Below are 19496 nucleotides of genomic sequence, written 5' to 3'. Positions count from 1 at the left end.
GACCCGAAAGCTCCTGCAGTCTCTTCTCTTCTCATCTCTGTATATAGCGATTCTCCGCTATTTCCACGTCCACTGGCGTCTTCTCCGGACCCTTAGGCAGCCACACAGCTCCAGTGTGCCCACCCGCCCCCCCCCGCCCCCCCGCCGCCCCTGACTAAGATTGCAAGGAACTAAGTGAGAAACAGAAAATACTAGAACAACTAGACTCTATTTCTCCTTGGCTCAAATGGTTCCCAGCCACCCCACCTTATCTCCTGGGTTTATACTTTCTTAAGTCCAGCAGGCAAAGTTGTGTGCACGGAGCTGGGAGCTGCGGCCTGGGAGGGAGGGCAGCGAGGGGGGAGGGGGCAGGAGGCTAGACTGGTGAGCTGGAGAATGGGAAAGGAGGATTTGGCGGCGGAGCGAAACGGCGAGCTCTGCCAATGCCTCTGACCGCCCAGGAGATGGCGAGCGAGCTCCACGCCTGGCGAGGCGCCGCCGCACGGTCAAGATCAACAGCGAAGGGCGGTGCAACCGGCCCGGGGTCGCCAACCCGTGCGGTCACGGCCCGCTGCCAGGCGCGGCCGAGCGTCTCAAAAAGTCGGAGATCGTGGCGGCAAGGCTGGCCGGGACAGCGGAGCCAGAGGAACCAGCAAGCTGCCAGACACCGGGAAGCATCGCGGCCGCCCCTTTGTCTGGCGGTACATGCCGGCTCCCTAGCCTCCTTCGCCTCTTGAATCACGCATACACGCGCGGGCCTTGATTCTCCACCAGCGGCGCTCGAAACCTGCCAGGTTTCGGAGGCGCTCTCCCTGCGGCCTCTCAGTCTCCACCCGAAGGAGAGGCCTCTCCCCAAGCTCCCTTCGCCTTACGGCTCCCCGCGGGCCACCGACCGGCTCCTCTCCTCCCTCCTCAATTCGGAATATAAAAGGAATTCATATAAATAACAAAGTCTTCATCTGTTATTGATTTAGCGTCAATTCAAATTCCACCGGAGAGCGTTTGAGCGCAATTCTAATCTTCAGCAAATCTCCTATTTCTCTTAAGCGGAGGGAAACTGACTAGCAAACTACAGATGAAAGGAAGACCTCGAGGCAATCCCCCTATCCACAACAGGAAACCTGAGAAAGAGACCTGGGAAATGGAGTGCGGCCCTGGAGTCTGGAATTTACAAAAAAGAAGGGGGGAAGACGACGATGGAGAAGAACGGAAAACAGGCCCGTTTTAGGTGAAAACGCATCTTGTGAGAAGAACAGAGGAAATGTTAGTAACTTCCCAAAACGAAAGGTCGAAGACGGTGTGGCCCCGTTTGCAGAGGTTATTTCTTCTCCAGAGACTGCGTCGTGGTCACTTTTTCTTTTTTCTCTCTCTCTTAATTAAAACAAAGTTGGCCGGCCGTAGTCGGTTGCAAGATATGAAAGAAGTCAAGCCGGGCCAGAGAAAACGAAAGTAGCTCCGGACCTTGGGTCTCTGCGCTTTCTCTGCCAGATCTATAAGGCAGCCCTCCCGCCAGAAGAGTTTACATATTGTGTGAAGTTTTAAACATCTGTATTTAACTTACATACCAAAAAGTTAGCAACCACTAAATTAATCGCGCCCGGGTACTAACAAGGACGAGGCACCCAGTTCCTTAGCGGCCATTTCCCTGAGTGGCAAAAGGCCTCAAAAACAAAGTTTGTAGTGCCTAAAAATTGCGTCCAGAGGTTTAGGGTGTATAATTATGGTTTCAGTCAACTGCTGTGTACAGGCTGCCCGGAGAAGGCGATAAGGGATAAGCCTGAAATGTTTCTTTTTCAATTGCCAAATATGGATATGTCTAATTTCAAGACCTTCCCAGAGTAGATATTTATACCGGCCTTTCTAGGAAGAAAGCTGCCAAGTGATCACGTTTTCCTATATCCGGGCACGTACATAAATACTGATTTAAAAAACTATTTGAATAAATTGATAATATTGAAAGAGAACTAAAATTTTATTGGAGATGTTTTTGAGCTGGTCTGGTAAAAAATATTGTAGACACCACAAATTATATCCTCATTTAAAGACATCACTACTTATGTTAAAGCCACGGGAAAAGGAGGGGAGGAGTGGCGGAAGTGGAGAGCCTGGAGGTTTCAGAGACTAGAACTGGTGCTGAGTTTCCTTCATCTACAGGGAACATCATAGTGATCAGGATAACAAGATTTGATAATAAATAAGAAGAGTTTCAGAGGTAACGCGAACTTGGAAAAAGAAAACAAATGTATAAAGACTCAAAGGAAACAAGAGAGTTCTGTTTATTTGCATCTCCCTAGGAGTAAAAAGTGATTTTTAAATGCCTGAAGCACTGCCCACGTATCCCAGCTCACAGACATTGCATCTACAAAAATAATCTCTCAGTTGTATAAATATGCAGCACTTTAAAAGTAGTTATTTATCGTCATTTCAGAAACATTTTTTTTCTTCTTGGACCTTAGAGCTCTGCACTTTTTGCATTTGTTAGATGTTTTAGAGCTCCATGAGAGGCCCAGTATGTTTGTTCAGACAGTCAAGTTCTTCATTGGGTTCTGGACAAAAGTTCCCAACCATGGTCACATTGATTCAGCCTCTTTCAGGGGACTGAGATGGCCTCAACCCCCGCCCCACAGACACAAGGCCAAGGAGAGGGGTGCATTTATATCAGCCACGGGTCACTCTGCCAATTGCAGCCACCTAACAATCTTCATGTAGAGCTGGGGACACGAAGGCATCCACGAGGACACATTATTTTCAAATTAAAGATCATAAAAGCACAAATCTACAAGGTGTATTAAACACATACAATTACAACAGCAAGTGAAAGACCCAAAATCAGATTGTCTTCATTCCAATATTGACACAAACCCTATTTAATAAGGTAGCTGCTTTTAAAGCCATCACAGGACCTCTAGCCTCCTGTTTTTAGACTTTCCCAGTGACTCTAGAGCACTGCCTGCCCAGAGCTGTTTCCACTTGCCTCAGGGCGACTGCTGAGACCTAATGATTCAATTACCCAATCACAGGATATGAATGACTGCAAATCGTCCTGCCCTAATGGATTATGAAGATAATCAGTGCTGGAAACAGGCATATAAAGTGATTAAAAAAAATAAAACCCTAAAGTCAGAATGGCACTTCTGAAATTCATTTGGGGAGATTATTAAAAAATACTTCAAGTCCTTTATACTGGCCTGGAGGGAGAAACAGAACATTAAAAACGTCATAAAAAATAAACCTAGACAAGAACAAAATCAACAATAAACAAGTAAGAAACAGAACTACAAAGTTAGGTCGGGAAGCAAAAGGTTTTAGAGCCAGATAAGGAGAAGAGAGAGAAACAATTCACAAAATTTGCCGTCACTGGCGGGGGATGAGGGGAATTAAATACATATTCAAGTCTTTCCAAAGGTCTTTTGGAGACAACTGAAATCATTTAAAATCTCTGTGGCCATTCTGGTCCACATCAGGAGACGGTGTCTTTGAGCTTGGAGACGATTTTCTTGTCTTTCACTCTTCGGTTCTGAAACCAAATGGTCACTTGTCTCTCAGATAGGTTCGTGGCAGCCGAGATCCGCCGCCGCTTGTCCTTGTTAATGAACTTGTTAATGGCATACTCGTTCTCCAGTTCTTTGAGCTGCAGTTTGGTGTAGGGCACCCTCTTCTTCCTCCCCCGACGGTAGACACACATGTCTGGCTGATTTAGAGCTACATCCCCTGGTATAAAAAACAGCACGGGAAAAATTAGACTGCGGTGTATGGAGCACCAGCTCCGGGGGAGTGTGTGCATACGTTTGGAGGGGGTACAGGGAGTATAGAGAGCCAGGCTGTTTACACTTTATTATTTATACAGATATATTATTTAAACGTATTAGAGAAAGATTATTTACACTTCAAAGTCAAGGCCAATTTGATGGATCATCTTGGTTTCTCCAACCGGCATTTTAACAAGCCTGCAAGTTTATGGCGTGGTTAGTGGGGACGCTCATAAGGACAGTTTCTGCAAGTGCCGGTTGCGCACAAACATATACAGATATAGAAAAAAATCCAGGCTGTTTGTTCAAGCTTTGATTTCTTGTGCTCCTGTGTTTGGAGGTGTGAGCTCTTAGAAGCTTTAGTGGTCACTCTGGGGCAGTAACGTTCTTGAAAAGTGGGGCCCAACTTTGTGACACCTCCTTGGGGAGGAGGGGCCGAGGCCTGAGCAAAGGGCATGCAAAGACCCTCAACTTTAGAAGAAAAACAGGCCTGTGCCTGCACACAAGACGAAAAGGGTTGTGAGAGGTAGTTTAAATCAAAGGAGGAATTTACAGATTTCACCTGAAATCGACAAACTGTTGCACTGGGTTAACCCTGGTTGGGCGAGGACGACAGGAGCCCACCCCTAAGCAGGGGCATGCACTCCTAGTCTTGTCTTTTCCTTCTCTCCTTCCCGCCCCTTCTTCCCTCCCTCCCCACTTCCCTTCTTCCCTCCCCCGTTTTCCAACGTCCCTACCTGGAAAAGATGATTTCCAAAAGTGGGAGCCCTGTGGCTGGTCCTTGGCGCAGTACACCTGGCTGTTCCACCCGTTAGCCAGTGTCCAGGACTGGTAGCCCTCCATGGAGATGTACGCCTCGTGCCGAGGCTCCCCGGAGCCGAAGGTGGACACCATGTCGATGTAGCCAGGCACGTGCTGGTAGGGGCTCGTGTAGCCCTGGTAGAAGGACACTTCCTTGGCCCGCGCGGGCACCTCGTTGGCCGGTACGCTACTGCTTGCCAGACCCGACACGTCCATGTACTTCTCCACCGGGAAGCCCCCCAGCGAGGCGTGCGGCGACGACTTGAGAGCGTTTTGCTGTAAGCCCACGCCGTGCGACATGCGGCAGCTATAGTAGCCGTTGCCGAAGTGGTAGCCGTAGCCCAGGGTCGGGGCGCCCGGCGGCGCTGCAGCGGCTGCGCCGGGCGCCGGGCACTCTTTGGCCGAGGGAGCCTCGGGGCGCGCTGCGACCACAGCCGAAGATGACGACGACGAGGCGGAGCCCGCGCGCTCAGAGGTCCCCGGGTAGGCGAAGCCAGAGGCCGCCGCGGCCGCCGCTGCCGCCGCCGCCGCCGCCGCGGCCGCACGCCCGGAGTGTGTCCCGGCGAACACTGGCGCTGAGAGGAAGCCGCGACACTGGCCCGGCGCCGCCGCCGCCACGGAGGAGGAGGACGAGGAGGAGGCCGGGGCCGCCCCCGCGGCCCCGCCGTCCGCCCGCAGCCCGTCCATGTCCCAGCTCCCGGGGCGGCTCATGGCCCGGCCTGGCCCGGCCCTGGCCCTGGCCCCGGCCCCGCGCAGGACACCATGGCGCGGCGCGCCTCCTCCCTCCTCTCCTTTCTCTCTCGGTCTCTCGCTCCCGCCCTCTTCCTCTCGCCCTCTCTCCCTCCGCGAGCCTCCCGCCTCCCGCCCGCCCGCCCTCCAACAGGTTAGCTCATCGCGGGACGTTTATAAAAACGAAGTTCAGGTTGGGAGGGGGCCTGGGCCGGTCGGGGGGCCGCCTCCCTCCCCGAGGGCTCCCGCTCCAGGCTGTGCCATTGGCTGCGCGGGGCCACGTGGGGGTGGGGGCGCGGGAGAGCCTGGCTCCTGGCCTGGGCCCCGCCAGACCCACCCACCCCGGCCCCCACCCCTCCCCAGCCCCCACCCCTCCTCTGCCCCTTGCGCAGCCCACCTCCCCTTCCCGCCCTCCCCCGGACCCAGGCGTTTGCGCCGCAGCCACCCCCACGAGCTGATTGCGCGACCGCCCATCCTAGGCCCTGTCTGCGACTGAGGCGGGCGCCGAGGCCTGCGCCTTGTCTCGGCCACGGCTGCTTTTGCCACCTCTCCTCGGCTCCCCGAGCTGCACAACTACGTGAAGGCGAAGGACAGAGATGGTTAGAATGAGGTGAAAACAGACCGATTTTTGATCCTGTTGCTTAATCCCTCGGATTAGCTGACCTAGACTCCAAACCCGGAGGAGCTAATCTTCCTTACCTTGCTACGGGGCCAAGGCATTTCACGCATGTTATTCCAGGGGATCCTCCGAATTAAGACAAATTGGAGCAGATCTTTCCTATCCCCACACGCTGTCCGTTGGAAAATGCCCACGAAGTGACCTTGGGGCCGGGCGCGGAGACTTACAAGTAAATCAAGCAGACGAAAAGACCTGGCTTGGGAGCGGCGAACCTGACGGTATGCCCCAGCGAGAAAAGTCCAGATGCCTGGTCCACGCTATTCGCCTCTACACTCCTCCTGAGCTGGGCTCCCCAGCCCTGGCGCAGCCTCCGCGGCCCGCAGAAGGACCGAATGCAGTGGGCCGAGAGAAAGCCACTCCGCCGCCGCCACGAAACTACTGCGCTTCTCCTGCAGCCGACCGGCCCCTTGCATTTTGCAGCCACCACCCACCCCCGCCTGTTACTCACACCAATTAATTGAAAACTTCACTTTCCCAGGGACCTTTGTTTCGCTTTCTTTTCCAAGCTAACTACAGAGAACTGAGAGAGGCAAATTAAGAAGGCAGTTTTTCCAAGCAAAGTTGGGGCTTATGAGAATAGCAGCCGAGAGCAACCAGCAACCGAGTCTGACTTCGAGGGGGTAGAATGGGCTCCAGGAAGCCCGCCAGGGTGTCAGGGATCACAGCCCTGGCCCCTCCTCATCCCTTCCTGCCATTCCTCAGCCATAGAGCCCCAGCCCACCATCCTCCATCTTAGCCATTAATGGGGGGCTCGTGTGAGTCCTGAGGTGAATTTAAGGCTCCAACTTAGAAGCAACATTACATTCAATGAGCCGAGGGTGCTGGGGTGGCTCTGGCAGCCCTCAGAGTAAGCCCATTTGGTTCTGTAGTATCAACTCCCCAGGCCAGCCCATCTCCAAGAAAATTGCTCTCCTGAGCCTGTGATTCCTGAGGCCAGCTAGTCACCTACCCCGCTGTTCCTCTACCCAAGACAGGAGCTGGATGGGGCAAGTAGAAGAGCCAGGGAGACCCTCTTGTCTGGCCTGGCATTGCAGGGTGGGCTGCTGGTGTTGAGAGTGTTGACACGCAAAATGCAGTAACCATAAAAGGCTCAAATAAAGGGGAAAGTTATGAGAGGGGCACTGGAAAGGAAAAGCAGGAGAATTTGACCTTTTTGAAGTCCTAGACGTGTTCATGATCAAATTTGAGATGGCGGTGGGGGGGGGGGGGAATGGCTAAGCCTCTGCAGAAAATCGTAGGGAATAGAAGATTGCTGGTGAGAACAATTTTGGCTACTTGAGAGAAGATAACAAAAGTTAGTAAGGAGAGCTGGATTGGCATTTTAAAAACACCAGTCAGGGACAGGTGACAAAGTTGCTTACTTTTTGGAAGAGTTGGGCTGGGTCCTCTTTACCCAACAATTTTGGTACCAAACGAATCATGGGATGCCGCCCTGAAATGCTCTTATTTTTCATTTCCCTTTCTTTTTCTCAGAAGGAGAAAACATGGAGATACTTTTAAATTTTTTTCTGTGACCTCAAAAAACAAATTCATTGAAATATTTCTAAGACATAACTGGAACCAACGAACTTTCAGTCTGTTAAAACTAAATATCTCTCTGATTTTGTGCCCTGAAACTTCTGTGCCATTTTCTATCTGATAAATATATTTTAATGACCGATGTAATAAAAAAAATGAACAAAGTGAAATTAAGATAGGAAGAAAGAACTTGTCAAGTTTTGCTGATTTCTGACAGCCCTTCACTTTTGGCTTAGTTTTCCGTGCAGCAAATTAAGTTGTGCAGGACTGGAAGAAAGTCTGAATTAGTGCTCTGGTTGAAAGGCACTTCTCAATGGTGGCCCTGCCCTTCACTTGGCTTGTGGGACTATCATAGGGCTTGGGGTTTCTCTGCCCATCCTAGTGAGTGTTCAGAGACCAGGGAGGGTTTGCACAATAAGGAGCATTGCCTCTTGCTATCCTGTGGCTTAACCTGCTTCCAGCTCACCCTTCAGGGTTCTGGCCCTGGGGGAAGGGATTCCCCTAAGGAAAGAGGCTCTGACTGGACCCTGTGAGGGTCCCTAAACCCAGCACCCTAGGGCAACAGCTGTTATTGAATCATAGGGCTGTGTTTAAGTACGAGGCAGTCAGGGCTGCTTTGTTTATGAACTAAGACGACACACCAAGGGTGGTAGGTATGGGAGGAATTTTCAAGCTGAATTTGCAGAAACATTTCATTTAGCTTGTATATCCTGTGTCCAAGCTGATTTCAGGTTTAAACTGAATGGGAATAATTTTATTTAACTGGCCAGGAGCACAGACTTGTGTTTGTGTGTGGGTGTGTTATGTTGGGGCTTTAACAACAGAAATGGTCTTTGTTAAATGAGAATCTTTTGCAACCAGAAATTTCTCCAAACGTTGATGTGTTATTCAGTGAAACCAGTTTTGTCACCTTTCTTGGTTTTGGTGGAAACTCAGGATAGCCCTCATTGCCCAAAGTCTCTACCGGAGAGAGAATCAGATCAGCTCTGCCTGTCCCATTACTTGCTCTTCTCCCTGCTTTCCCAGCCCGAGCACTCTTTTTGGGAATCAGTGTTCTCCAAGTCACATTCTCTTCTTTCCTCCTGGCAGATGATCTTTCCAATCATGTCCCTGTCCTGGGTTCTGGAATGGGTAGATGCAGGATGCGATTTAGATTTATTGAAGAATATAAGTTCCTCTGCTTGCCAAGACAGCAATGAGCTCAATTAACCACATAATCGTTGGCCATTAGGGCCAGGACAACAATCGCAGGGTGCTATCAGAGGGGGGTCCCGGGGACTCCTTTGAAAGTGTTTTCCTTGATTGCCGCACCAGGAAGTGCAGGATACCCTCCTAATTAACTTGTAAGAAGCCAAAAATTCAGTGTAGAAATAAAGTCTTAATTCCAAAGTAAAGTCTTAGATCGAGCGGAACTGGCTGGATAGTGTTCTTAACCAAGACTGTGTGCTGCCAACTTTGGAGCCAATTTTCCCTCTGGAGGCAATACCCAGTTTCACTCAGGCTGGAGATATCAAAAGGATTAAAAAAACAAACCCAGGGTGAAGAAAGGGGTCTCCAGGAAAGCCAGACGGTGGAATCCGGAGTTTGGGCACTTTCTATGTCTGAGATGTAGTCCGTTTGGATTTAACAACACAATTAGGCTTTATTAAATGTAAATTGTTTGCAACAACAACAACAAAAACCTCTCTCCAAACCCGAAGTGCTATTTGGCAAAACCAGGTTTGCCTCCCGCAGGGCAGCGGGCCCTTGTTTGGGATGGAGAGAACGCCTCCAATCCTGGCGGGAATTAAACACAGCGAGGGGCTTCTCTCTCCGAGAAGTCCTGATCTCACTGCGAAGGCGGCGCCGGAGGGTGGGCCCAGAGCCGGAGGACCAGCTAACTTGTTGCTTTTTTCCCAAAACAAAAGCTGGGACCGCCAACAATTGTCTGCTGTTTTGTCGGACATCTCCAGGTGTGACATTGCCCTCGAGATATACTTCTCTAGCAATATCATTGTTAACTAAGGTCCACTAAGTGCTCACTCTGTCCGCCCTTCGAGATGAAAGAAAACAAATGTCTCTCTCTCTCTCTCCTGCAGAGCCCTCTGTCTCTGGGGAGTCCGCGTGTGGTCACGGGCAGGGCGAAGGGATGAAGGTCAGGGAAATGCCTAACCGCGCAGGGGCAGGCGGGGCGGGCGGCGAAGGGAGGGAGGCGGAGCGGCCAGGGCTCAGGCTTCGCTTCCCCGCTGGGCGGCGCGCAGTTCCCCAAGCCTGGCGCTAGATGTCCCTGCAAGTTCTCCTGTCACGTCTGAGGGCGCACGAGCTTCAGGCAAGCAGCGGGTCTGGGTAGCCCAGAGTCCAGGGAGAAAGTACCCCTCCCATTCCCCACTTCCCAACCCCCACTCCCTACCCATGGCCATCCCTGGTGGGGCGCAGGATTGCAGGAGGAAGGAGAAGGAGAAATAGAAGCAGCCAGAGAGGCCCAGAAGAGACAGAGCGCGCGACGCCCGCCAGACGGGGGATGGCAGCAAAAAGTTGCCAGTACTGAGTCAGCCTGGAGTCGCCAAATCTGCATCTCCCCTTATAAACCGAAACCTCCGAGCCGTGGGGACATCACTTACCCTAAAGAAAATGTGCCCGGGGTGGGCAGTCCGGGCTCTAGCCGTCCTGCTGTCCCACCACACCCAGCGGCCCCAGTCCTTGAGCGAGCTTCTGTCCCGACGCGGGCCCGGGCGGTTTTGGCCCCAGGGCCCCGGAACCGTTGGCGCGAAAGATGGGAGCCAGACCTCGTGGACGCGCGTCTCCGCCGCAACTCCGGGTTTACCGGCGCCCCTCCTCCCCGGCGGCCTGGACAAATTTTTATTACCTTCAGTCGAAGGCCAAAAGTGTTTATCACTTCACCTCGGAGGACCCGCCGCTGCTCAGAAACAAATATTTAGTCTGGAGGCCTAACAACAACAACAACAAATTAGGCCTCTTTCATGTAATTTCTCCTATAGAGCAGAAAGTGCTTTTCAGTCCATTTGGAGAAAATCCTTCCCGCACCCTCACCCCCAATGCATCTTAAAAATTCCTGCCAAACCACGCGGGCATGGATTGGATTCTTGTCTTTTTGAAGGAGTCTTGTATCTTGGTATTGGTTAGGAGGCCTTCATGGCCCCGAGGCTGAGTCTAAAACCGGGGACATTTTCACAGGCCTGTTCCCAGCCTCCGCCTGAGCATTCTGGGAGAGGTGCACCATTTGGGTATTTCATTAATAATCACCAGCAGAACCGTGTTGATCTCACTACCCTTATCCAGGCTCAAATTTGTTGAGGTAGGCCCGTATTTAAAGAAGACATATGCAAAATGAGAAAATCAACTAAAAATGCTGCCTAAAGCTTTAAATATATTACAGCTTGGATATTATCAGAGACAAGTTTAAAATCCTGAGCAAGTCCTCCAACCTCCCTACGTGGAAGGTGTCCCACCTCTGAAAAAGGGATAATAGAACCCATCTCTGGAGTTGCTGTGAGCTTTAGAGGAGATAATATATGTAAAAAGCACTTGTAATTTCAGAGCAAAAGCTACATATGTTGGTCAATATACTACCAGTAGGTGTAGAATCTGAATAAAGAGGCATTAAATATTGTAATGGAATGTTCACTGTCTCCCGTGAAACACTGTCTGCTAACTTCAGTTTAGTGAAAAATTATAGGAGTCTTTTACTGTGAGTAGTTTCCCTGACATGGTCTTGAATATACGTAATAAACATGCTAGAATACGCAATATCAATGTTATTTAAAAGGCGCAAAATAGTTTTCAAAACCACTAATGAATAAAGGTGTCGCCGAGAAATGGTGTTTTCCCTTCTTCAACAGACTAAGGTCGGGTTTGGCGCAGGCTTTGGGACCAGAGGCGCGGGGTCCCAGATGAAGGGAGGAAGTGAGAGACCCACCGGCTGCAAGGAGAAAGGAATCGCCGTTTGCGCTCCAGCCCCCAGCGGCGGCTTCTGCGACTGAAAGCTGCTCACAGCCGCCGAAACCGCGAGGAAAACAGACGGGGGCGCCAAACGACAGCAATAAAGACATCTGCGACTTCCGCCCGGTCGCGCCTCCGCCGGGTTCCATCTCCCGCCAGGGCCTTGGCCCCCCACAGAGCGGGTCCTGGACCGAGGTGTCCTATTCAGTCCCCAAAGCAAGAGGGACTGGCGGGGGGTACCCTTCCCAGGTTTCTGGGACAGCGATTGCCTTTCGCTGGGCGCGGCCTGCCGGGAGTGGCGGAGCTGGGCTCCCTGACTGTGGAGCAGGGAAGGAGAGGTGGGGGCATCCACAAAGCTGAGCTCTGAGCGCGTTAATGGCCAGAAAGCCGGCGCGAGGAGGGCTCATAGTGCTTGGAGTAGGATGGCCTCTGGGGCAGGGGCAGAGGTGGACGCCAGGTCAAGTCCTCCTCCGGGTTCCCGACGCCCACTCTGTGTCCCCTCTGTCACCTCCCCAGCCACTGCGTGCCTATCCAGCTTTCCATTTCTCACTTTGGGGAAAAATTCCGTTTATTACTTTAAAGAGGTGGAATTGATTTTCTAAGCAAAGCTCGCGTTGTTGAAATAAGTTGGCGCCGATGGGAACAGGAGAGAAACTTTTGGCATTGGCTATGTGTATAAATGTATATAAATACACTTCACACCTCGCCTCCCCTTACATTCCTGACGCGCCCCCAGCGGGTCCAAGGTTAAAAGGAAAGCGCCAACAGAGAGATGGGCAAATAGATCACGGGTTTGCCCCTTACATACCCCGATGTGCTGGGTGTGGCAGCAGGGAGGAAAGGGGGGGCTTGGGTTGGGGTCTGGGTTGGCGCTGAGGCGGGGATGCAGGACCCGCGCCCAGCGCCCAGATTGCCAGGGTCTGTCGGCTGCTTCGGAAGCTCGCAGGCCGGACCTCCGCGTCCTGTCCCTCTCCTCTCCTGTCCCCGCTGGTGGCCGAGGATCTCGCCCCTTGGGCTGCTGGCGGCCGGCCGGCACAGTACATTGGGGGTCTGGGCAGGGTGGGGCGCAAGCGCGGGAGGAGACGCGCAACGGCCTTGGGTGAAGATTGATCTTCTTTAAAATGGTTGCCACCGGCGTCATTATGACCATCAAAGTTATCGCCAAGAGCCTCAGCCGCCAAGCTCAGGCCGCGAAGAAGAGCAGCAGCAAGGCTGGTCCGCGACTCTCCGCGCCCGAACACAGCACGGGGACTACCCGGGGCGGCAGGTAAGAGGCTGGGGCTGGGGCTGGGGCTGGGGTGGGGGAGGGCGTAGGGAAGGAGGGAAGGGAGAAGGGCAGAGTCGGAAAGGGAGGGCAGCGGGATGGTAGGGGAAGGAGGCTAAGTCTCTTCTTTCCTCCCTTGACCTCGAAGCCGGCAACTTTGCCATGAATAATTCGATTTGAGGAGGGAGGGGGAAAGCTGGCAACGTAAAAAGTGGATTTGGGGGCGCTGTAAATCGCGACTGTGTTTAAAGTTAGCTGTCGAATTCTGCTATGAAATCGTCCAGCCGAGTTCATTTCCCCCAGGGAAAATGCATAGGCGAGAAGCCTATTCATCAGCAGGATTATAGAAGTAGAAAATCCGGGACTTCAAGTTCAGAACTCACTCTGCAAACGGTGTTAAAAAATCAGAGAGGACCTAATGATTTCCGTTTGGAGGCACGGGCCCAACACACCTCCCCAGCCACGTAGCACTAAAGTGCTTTCAAAACTCTGAGATATTTCTCTCTCTCTCTCTCTCTCTCTGCTGGACTGGGAGGAGAGCAGCCAGGCTGAGGCAAAGAAGTGGGGGAGAGAGAGAACTCGGCGTTCTATTTGTTAAATAAAATACATACTTGGTTCTGAAATTCGAAAGATAAGTAATTCAGACAGGAGCGCAAGGTCTTCTCCTTACGCAACTCTCCCTACATCCTCCCCCTTGTCCCCCCCACCCCCTCCCGCTTGTAAATGTAAAAAAAAAAAAAAAAACTTCCCGACGACCTACTCTGGAAAATCAAAGCATTATCTATTATTTAACACGTATCTGTGTCCGAGGAAAAATGAGGAAGGCGCTGCATGATTAGGACCTAAGGGGCAACCCAGCAAACTGAGAGCGTAATGATGCCCCTAAATGAAGGGGGAAATGTGCCGCGGCGCGCTCTATTAATCAGACTGTCAATTTCACCCCCGAGGCCAAACCCCCGGGCGAGCAGAACCGGCTCTGAGCGGGCAAAGGACCGGAGCCTTCCTCCTCACTTCTTGTCTCTTCTCGCCTCCTACCTGGATCTATTTGTCTGCTCTGAAGCCGCCTTCATTACCCACTGACAGGAGCGTGTATTTATTTGCTTATAAACCTGTTACAATAAATGATTATTCGAACGGCGTCATTCGTACCTTAATGACGAGCGAGCGCTACTTTTTGATGAATGACATCTCGGGCTCGGAAGGATGTATGGGTCATTTTGACCAGTCATTCCCTCGCTCTGGCATCCCACAATTTTTCCGCCTCCTTCCAAAAGAGATAATAATATTTAGAGGCGCTCGCTGGGGCTGAATGAGAATTAGCCCTAGGCGCAGCCCATCATTAGGACGGGACGGCCGGGCCACTGTGACATTTTTTAGAAAGCTGAGATGATGGAAAGAATAAGAAAAGAGATGATTCTGATGGAGAGAGGGCTGCACAGCCCCACGGCCGGCAAGAGGTTCTCCAATTTGTCGGACTCGGCTGGCAATGCTGTACTCGAGGCCCTGGAAAATTCGCAGCACCCGGCTCGCCTCAGCCCGCGCCTGCCGTCCGCCCCACTGCACGGCGCTCTGGGAGACCTCCCTGCCAAGGGCAAATTCGAAATAGACACTTTGTTCAACCTGCAGCATCCCGGCAGCGAAAGCACCGTCTCCTCCGAAATCTCCTCCGCCACCGAGGGCCGCAAAAAGCCGGGCCATTATTCAGAGGCGGCCGCCGAAACGGACATGAGCAGCGACGTGGAGGTGGGCTGCTCGGCGCTGCGCTCCCCCGGCGGCCTCGGCGCCGCGCCGCTCAAGGAAAACAATGGCAAAGGTAATGGTGCCTCCGGCGCCGCGTTCTCCAGTCCCTTCCTCCCTGTTCCTCCGCGGCCCCTGCCGGCCCTTCCTGGTGCCTTTGCCCCTCTCAGACCCTCCGAAAGCAAGCTGCACCCAGCTGGCTCAGGCGAGGGCGGGACGCAGGCGTGGGACCGTGCCCCCGCTTCTGCTCCTTGAGCCTCCCAGCGAGGCGCAGGCCTGGGGCTCCAGGCCCGGCCAGCCGCCTACCCTCCCTCTTGAGTCCTAGAAAACGTTTCCGCGCGCCGGTCTAAAAGCCCGTGCGAGCCGACCGCCCCTAACCAGCCGCTGAGTCGCGCTAGGGGAAGGGTTCCCTGGCAGCCGCTCTGAACTCCGCTGCCTCCAAGCCTCCAAGGCCAACTGGATGGGGCATTCTGAGTAAGTTGTAGGGAGCCTCTCTGGGCGCCTCTGGGAGACCCGCTTGGGTCAGCAGGAGAAAGCGGGTTGAAAGTAGTGCCCTTAAGGTTCCTGTTTGAGCTGCTGCTGTCTTTGGAATCAAAATATTTTTAACCAAACCCAAAAGACTGTCGAAGCTTAGAAGCCGTACAGAAAGCCGCCCTGCCGTCTCCAGACCATGGCGAATCCAGAACTTCCCAAACGGCGCCTGGATATAGACATTTTCCCTTGGCCAATTTTCCTCCTGAGTTGAAATTTTCCAATTATTGGGGGAAGAAAAAACCCCTCCCTAATTGAGTTCCTATTATTTGGTTATGAAGGGCTCCCCAAACTTTATTGATTCCATTAACGGCAGCAATTTGTAAGCATGACAGACCCCATCAATTCAGGCAGCACCTCGCCTTCCTCTCGCGGCTTCCCCCATCCGCGCGCAGCCCCAGCGTGAGGATGTTGGCCCAACAGTGACTCCTGCTCTGTCGGCCGTTTGTTTGCCAGGGTACGCGGAGAGCAGCTCGGCCGGGGGCACGACGACATCTGCGTCGGGCTCCGGCCTCGGCAGCCTGCATGGAGGCGGCGGCGGGAGCGCGGCGCTGGGCGGCTCCAGCTCTGGCGCGGATCAGGTGCGGCGCTACCGCACGGCGTTCACCCGCGAGCAGATCGCGCGCCTGGAGAAGGAGTTTTACCGGGAGAACTATGTGTCGCGGCCCCGCCGGTGCGAGCTGGCCGCTGCGCTCAACCTGCCCGAAACCACCATCAAGGTATTGATTCCAGCGCGAGCCTGTTCTAGCTTCCCCCGAGACGTCTGGGTTGATTTTTGTTTTTCCTTTCTCCTTTCTGGGTGGTTAGATTTAGCTGAGGGCCTGGAAACCCGCGGGGGAGAGTCATCAAAGAAACTGGCATATTTATTTCTCAGCTGCCAAATTCGACGTGTTGGCCGGCCTGGCTGACCTGGAAAGGCCTCGGGATGGCGGAGCCTACGCCGCAAACGCGCGCCTCTGCTAGATTCTGTCCGGCACCTGTCCAGGTGTCCTCGCCCATCTCCATCGCCCACTTTCCCCTCAGCGGCGAAGCCGGCTGGTCTTCGCTCCTCTGGCTCGAACCAGAGGTGAAACTTTGCATTTGCTCTTGATCTTGAGAGATTTATTTTTCACATAAGTCGTTACACCACGGAGAAAAGGATACTGTATTTTAAAAATCGATTGCGTTGAGAAAGTAGTTTCCTAAACATTTTCCTCCTGGGCAACGAGAAAAAAAGCAGCCTCCTGGGGGGAAAACGCAACGAAATCGTCCTTATTTATATATCTTTAGGTGGTTAATTTTATTATACGTCGGGAAGAGAGAACCAGGAGGTTGGGCGACTTGGTGAACAGTTGACGGAGGATCCCACACCCTAGAAAAAGCAAAGAGGAAACTCCACGCGATAGGGGAGGGGTGTGGAAGTCTCCCTTCGGTTTGGTCAGGCTTTCTTTAATTTGGAGTTGTGACGAATGATGTCTTCATTAGATACTGTATTGGGAGGGGTTGAAAAGTCCCCTTTCCAGTTTAAGAGGATATTGCTCCCGCCACTTATTTGAGGCAAACGATTCCAACAAAATCAGCCCTCAATATCAAAATCGGACCCGTGCCCCTCAGGGCAGGTCCCTGCAGCCAGAGGACTCAAGACCTCGCGCAGCGACCTTTTAGAAAAGCTGTGGCGGCAGCCTCTCTTAAAGGCGGCCTAGAATCCCCGCGCAAATCCTGGGATTGCGAGACGGATGCTCAGCGAGGCCGGGCACCAGTGGGTGGCGGGAAGGAGAGGAAAGGTTGGGTTGGGACGAGAAAACGCAGCAGAAAGTAAGGGAGCAGAAGCCCGAGGAGCTGCCGAGGTCAGATACAGGGGAGAAGACTCTTTTCGCTGAGAAGGGTGTGCCCACGCGGTCTACACGGCCGCCCATACTATCCCAGCTGGGAGAACAGAGGGGACCCGGGGCTGGGCCGGGTCGGAGGGGAGTAGGCCAGGCCCTTCGGAGGTCCGGGAGGGGCGAGGAGGCCCAGGGCGGGGCTGGGGTCACTGGGAGCTCCCTAACTCGGTCCACGGCGCGCCTCCCCCCGCAGGTGTGGTTCCAGAACCGGCGCATGAAGGACAAGCGGCAGCGCCTGGCCATGTCATGGCCGCACCCGGCCGACCCCAGCTTCTACACCTACATGATGACGCACGCGGCCGCCACCGGAAGCCTGCCCTACCCCTTCCACTCGCACGTGCCGCTGCACTACTACCCGCACGTGGGCGTCACAGCTGCGGCCGCGGCCGCTGCGGCCTCTGGCGCAGCGGCCGCGGCCTCCTCGCCCTTCGCCACTTCCATCCGCCCGCTGGACACCTTCCGTGCCCTCTCGCACCCCTACTCGCGGCCCGAGCTGCTGTGCAGCTTCCGCCACCCGGGCCTCTACCAGACGCCCGCGGCCGCCGCGGGGCTCAACAGTGCGGCCTCGGCCGCGGCAGCTGCGGCCGCTGCGGCTGCTGCGGCCTCCTCGGCCGCCGCGGCCGGGGCGCCCCCCAGCGGTGGCTCCGCGCCCTGCTCGTGCCTCAGTTGCCACAGCAGTCAGTCGGCGGCGGCGGCCGCAGCAGCAGCCGCGGCGGCCCTGGGCTCCCGGGGGGGAGGCGGCGGCGGCGGCGGCGGCGGCGGCGGGGGCGGCGCGGGGGCCGCCGGGGGCTCGGACTTCGGCTGCAGCACCGCGGCGCCGCGCTCGGAGAGCGGCTTCCTGCCCTACTCAGCCGCGGTGCTTAGCAAGACCGCCGTGAGCCCGCCGGACCAGAGGGACGAGGCGCCGCTCACCAGATAACTACGTCGCCGCCGCCAGGGGGCCATGCCCGCCGCTCGGAGGGTGCCCGGGAGTCCCCTAAGCGCCCCCCGCGCTCTCTGTGCGCCCACGTGCCCTCTGCGCGCTGCCCGCTGCCAAGTTTGTCGCCAGGGGGCGCCCCGGAGCGCGAGGCCGAAGGGAACCTGTCCCCATTTGGGGGGCGCGACGGCCCGGCGGGCGTCTCACCAAATTTTCTATTTTTGTATTTACTACCCAGCCTCCTCCCTTCCTCAAAGTATGTTTCCCGCCGCCCAGGCCCCACTTCCCGCCTCTGTCCTGAGCTCTTGGTCTCCCCGAAGACAATCCCCCCGCCCCCAAACTGGTCTTCTGGGGTCTCCGGCCCTGGTTGGAAGCCCTCGGGCCGGGTGACAAGGCTGAAGCACGTGGCCAGAAGCAACGGAGAACCACAACAAAGAGCGGGGACTGGTGTGCGCTATGCTTTGTGCGGGAGGAAGAGTCACCCCTGAGGTTCCTGCTGCTCTTTTTCTTCCATCCTTTCTTTTCTTTAAACGAGGGTGAGGGGAGGTGGCCATTTTTCTCTCAGCCTGAGCTTGTTAGGGGCCCTCTCCGAGGAGGGCGGGAGAATGGAGGTTTGAGGAGGAGGTCAGGGAGCAGACGGAGAGCGCGGGCGGCCGCGGGTGTTGGTGAGAGTGTTTCTGTGCGCGCGCGAGGCCCGTGGGTCTGCGGCCGCCGTCGCCGGGAAGGACGAAGCCGAGGTGGGAAGAGGCGGCCGTCTCGCCTCCTCTCTCTCGGCGCACCACCGTTCTCTCTTTTGATCTTTGGTTTGGGACGCTGTCTTGCGTGTCTTATGCAAAAAGTAATGGCTAATGAGGTTGCCACAGCCAGGCCAGGAAAGGAAAGGGAAACGGAGGGAAGGGGAGGGCGAGATTGACCGCTGTAGTATTGGGAGAAGCGTTTTCGGCTGTTTTTTCCAACTACCGGGTTCCGCTGCATCTGGGAAATACTTGAATCTCTAGATAAATGATATTATCCTGAAGAATTTCCTTAGACACTTTTCTAAGTTCGAACTCTGTTCCTCTCGCTCCCTTCCCTCCTCGCTTTCCTCTTCCTCGGGTAAAATGGTTTTTGGCATATTTCTCACGCATGTCTCTTGCGCCTTCGCCTCTGCAAAGCCACCGCTGCGTTGTTGAGACCCGCTCTGCCAACTCCGGCTACTGGAGGGGTTTCCTTGAACTTGAAGAAAGGCACATCAAAACCCACCAGTGTTAACTGCCACGTCAATTTTGATGCTAATAATGTGCAGATTATGACGAAAATTGCCAATCATGCTCTCTGATGGACCTCCTTTGAATGTGGAATTGGAGAAAAGTTCCCCGCACGGAGACCTGCTGTCAAGTACTAACAACCCGCTAAGGGAAGTCATTAGGAGAGACGGATAAGAGACTCGGTACATAAAACATTGTTCTTGGTGCATAGAATGTATGTTATTTAATGTTATCTCTGTTACCTGAAGTGATTTCGCAGAAGAAAGCCACGTTCTTATCATCTCAATTGCCAATTTTCATTTTGGTAACTTGGACGCCCTGGGTAGACTTTTCTCTGTTAAGTTGATATTCCACCAATGTGAACAGCCTCATTAAATCAAGCCCAGATATTTCCATAATGCTCCCCGCAGAGCCACTTCGCTCCTCACATAATGAGATTTTCTGAGGAGCTGAAGCCCTAAAATAACTTGCTAGTGCATGTTTAGACCCAACGAAGTGGGTATGTGTGTGTATTAAAATGCGGGTGCGCTACCTACATATTCGTA

At 54.0% G+C, this 19496-nt stretch overlaps 2 protein-coding genes across 2 annotated transcripts in view; one reads left to right on the top strand and one right to left on the bottom strand.

Moving 5' to 3' along the window:
- Positions 1-339: 339 nt before the first annotated feature.
- HOXD13 (homeobox D13) lies at positions 340-5388 on the bottom strand. Its single transcript, XM_014834102.3, has 2 exons — positions 4466-5388; positions 340-3690 (listed from the first exon to the last, which is right to left on the bottom strand). The coding sequence occupies exons 1-2, from the start codon at positions 5238-5240 to the stop codon at positions 3440-3442; spliced, it is 1026 nt and encodes a 341-aa protein (XP_014689588.2). The 5' UTR covers positions 5241-5388; the 3' UTR covers positions 340-3439.
- Positions 5389-13392: 8004 nt separating this feature from the next.
- Positions 13393-19496, top strand: part of EVX2 (even-skipped homeobox 2) — a 6925-nt gene continuing 821 nt past the window's right edge. The window contains exons 1-3 of the mRNA XM_044768128.2: positions 13393-14471; positions 15383-15645; positions 16982-19496. The exon at positions 16982-19496 is cut by the window's right edge and continues 821 nt beyond it. Of these exons, the coding sequence (XP_044624063.2) occupies positions 14045-14471; positions 15383-15645; positions 16982-17707 (1416 nt within the window). The 5' untranslated portion in view covers positions 13393-14044 and the 3' untranslated portion in view covers positions 17708-19496. The remainder of the gene's footprint in view (positions 14472-15382; positions 15646-16981) is intronic.

This window comes from Equus asinus, chromosome 4 (assembly GCF_041296235.1).
Source record: "Equus asinus isolate D_3611 breed Donkey chromosome 4, EquAss-T2T_v2, whole genome shotgun sequence".
Classification (NCBI taxonomy): Eukaryota; Metazoa; Chordata; class Mammalia; order Perissodactyla; family Equidae; genus Equus; species Equus asinus.
Note: the sequence above shows the minus strand (reverse complement) of the source record. Positions and strands in the feature narration are given on the sequence as shown.

What these genes read in the sequence shown, in the direction of transcription:
- HOXD13 (XM_014834102.3), bottom strand. Translation starts at nt 5,240, where the DNA reads ATGAGCCGCCCCGGGAGCTGGGACATGGACGGGCTGCGGGCGGACGGC. An exon ending in TTGGAAATCATCTTTTCCAG is followed by an intron (nt 3,691 to 4,465) that starts GTAGGGACGTTG and finishes TTTTTATACCAG; the next exon opens with GGGATGTAGCTCTAAATCAG.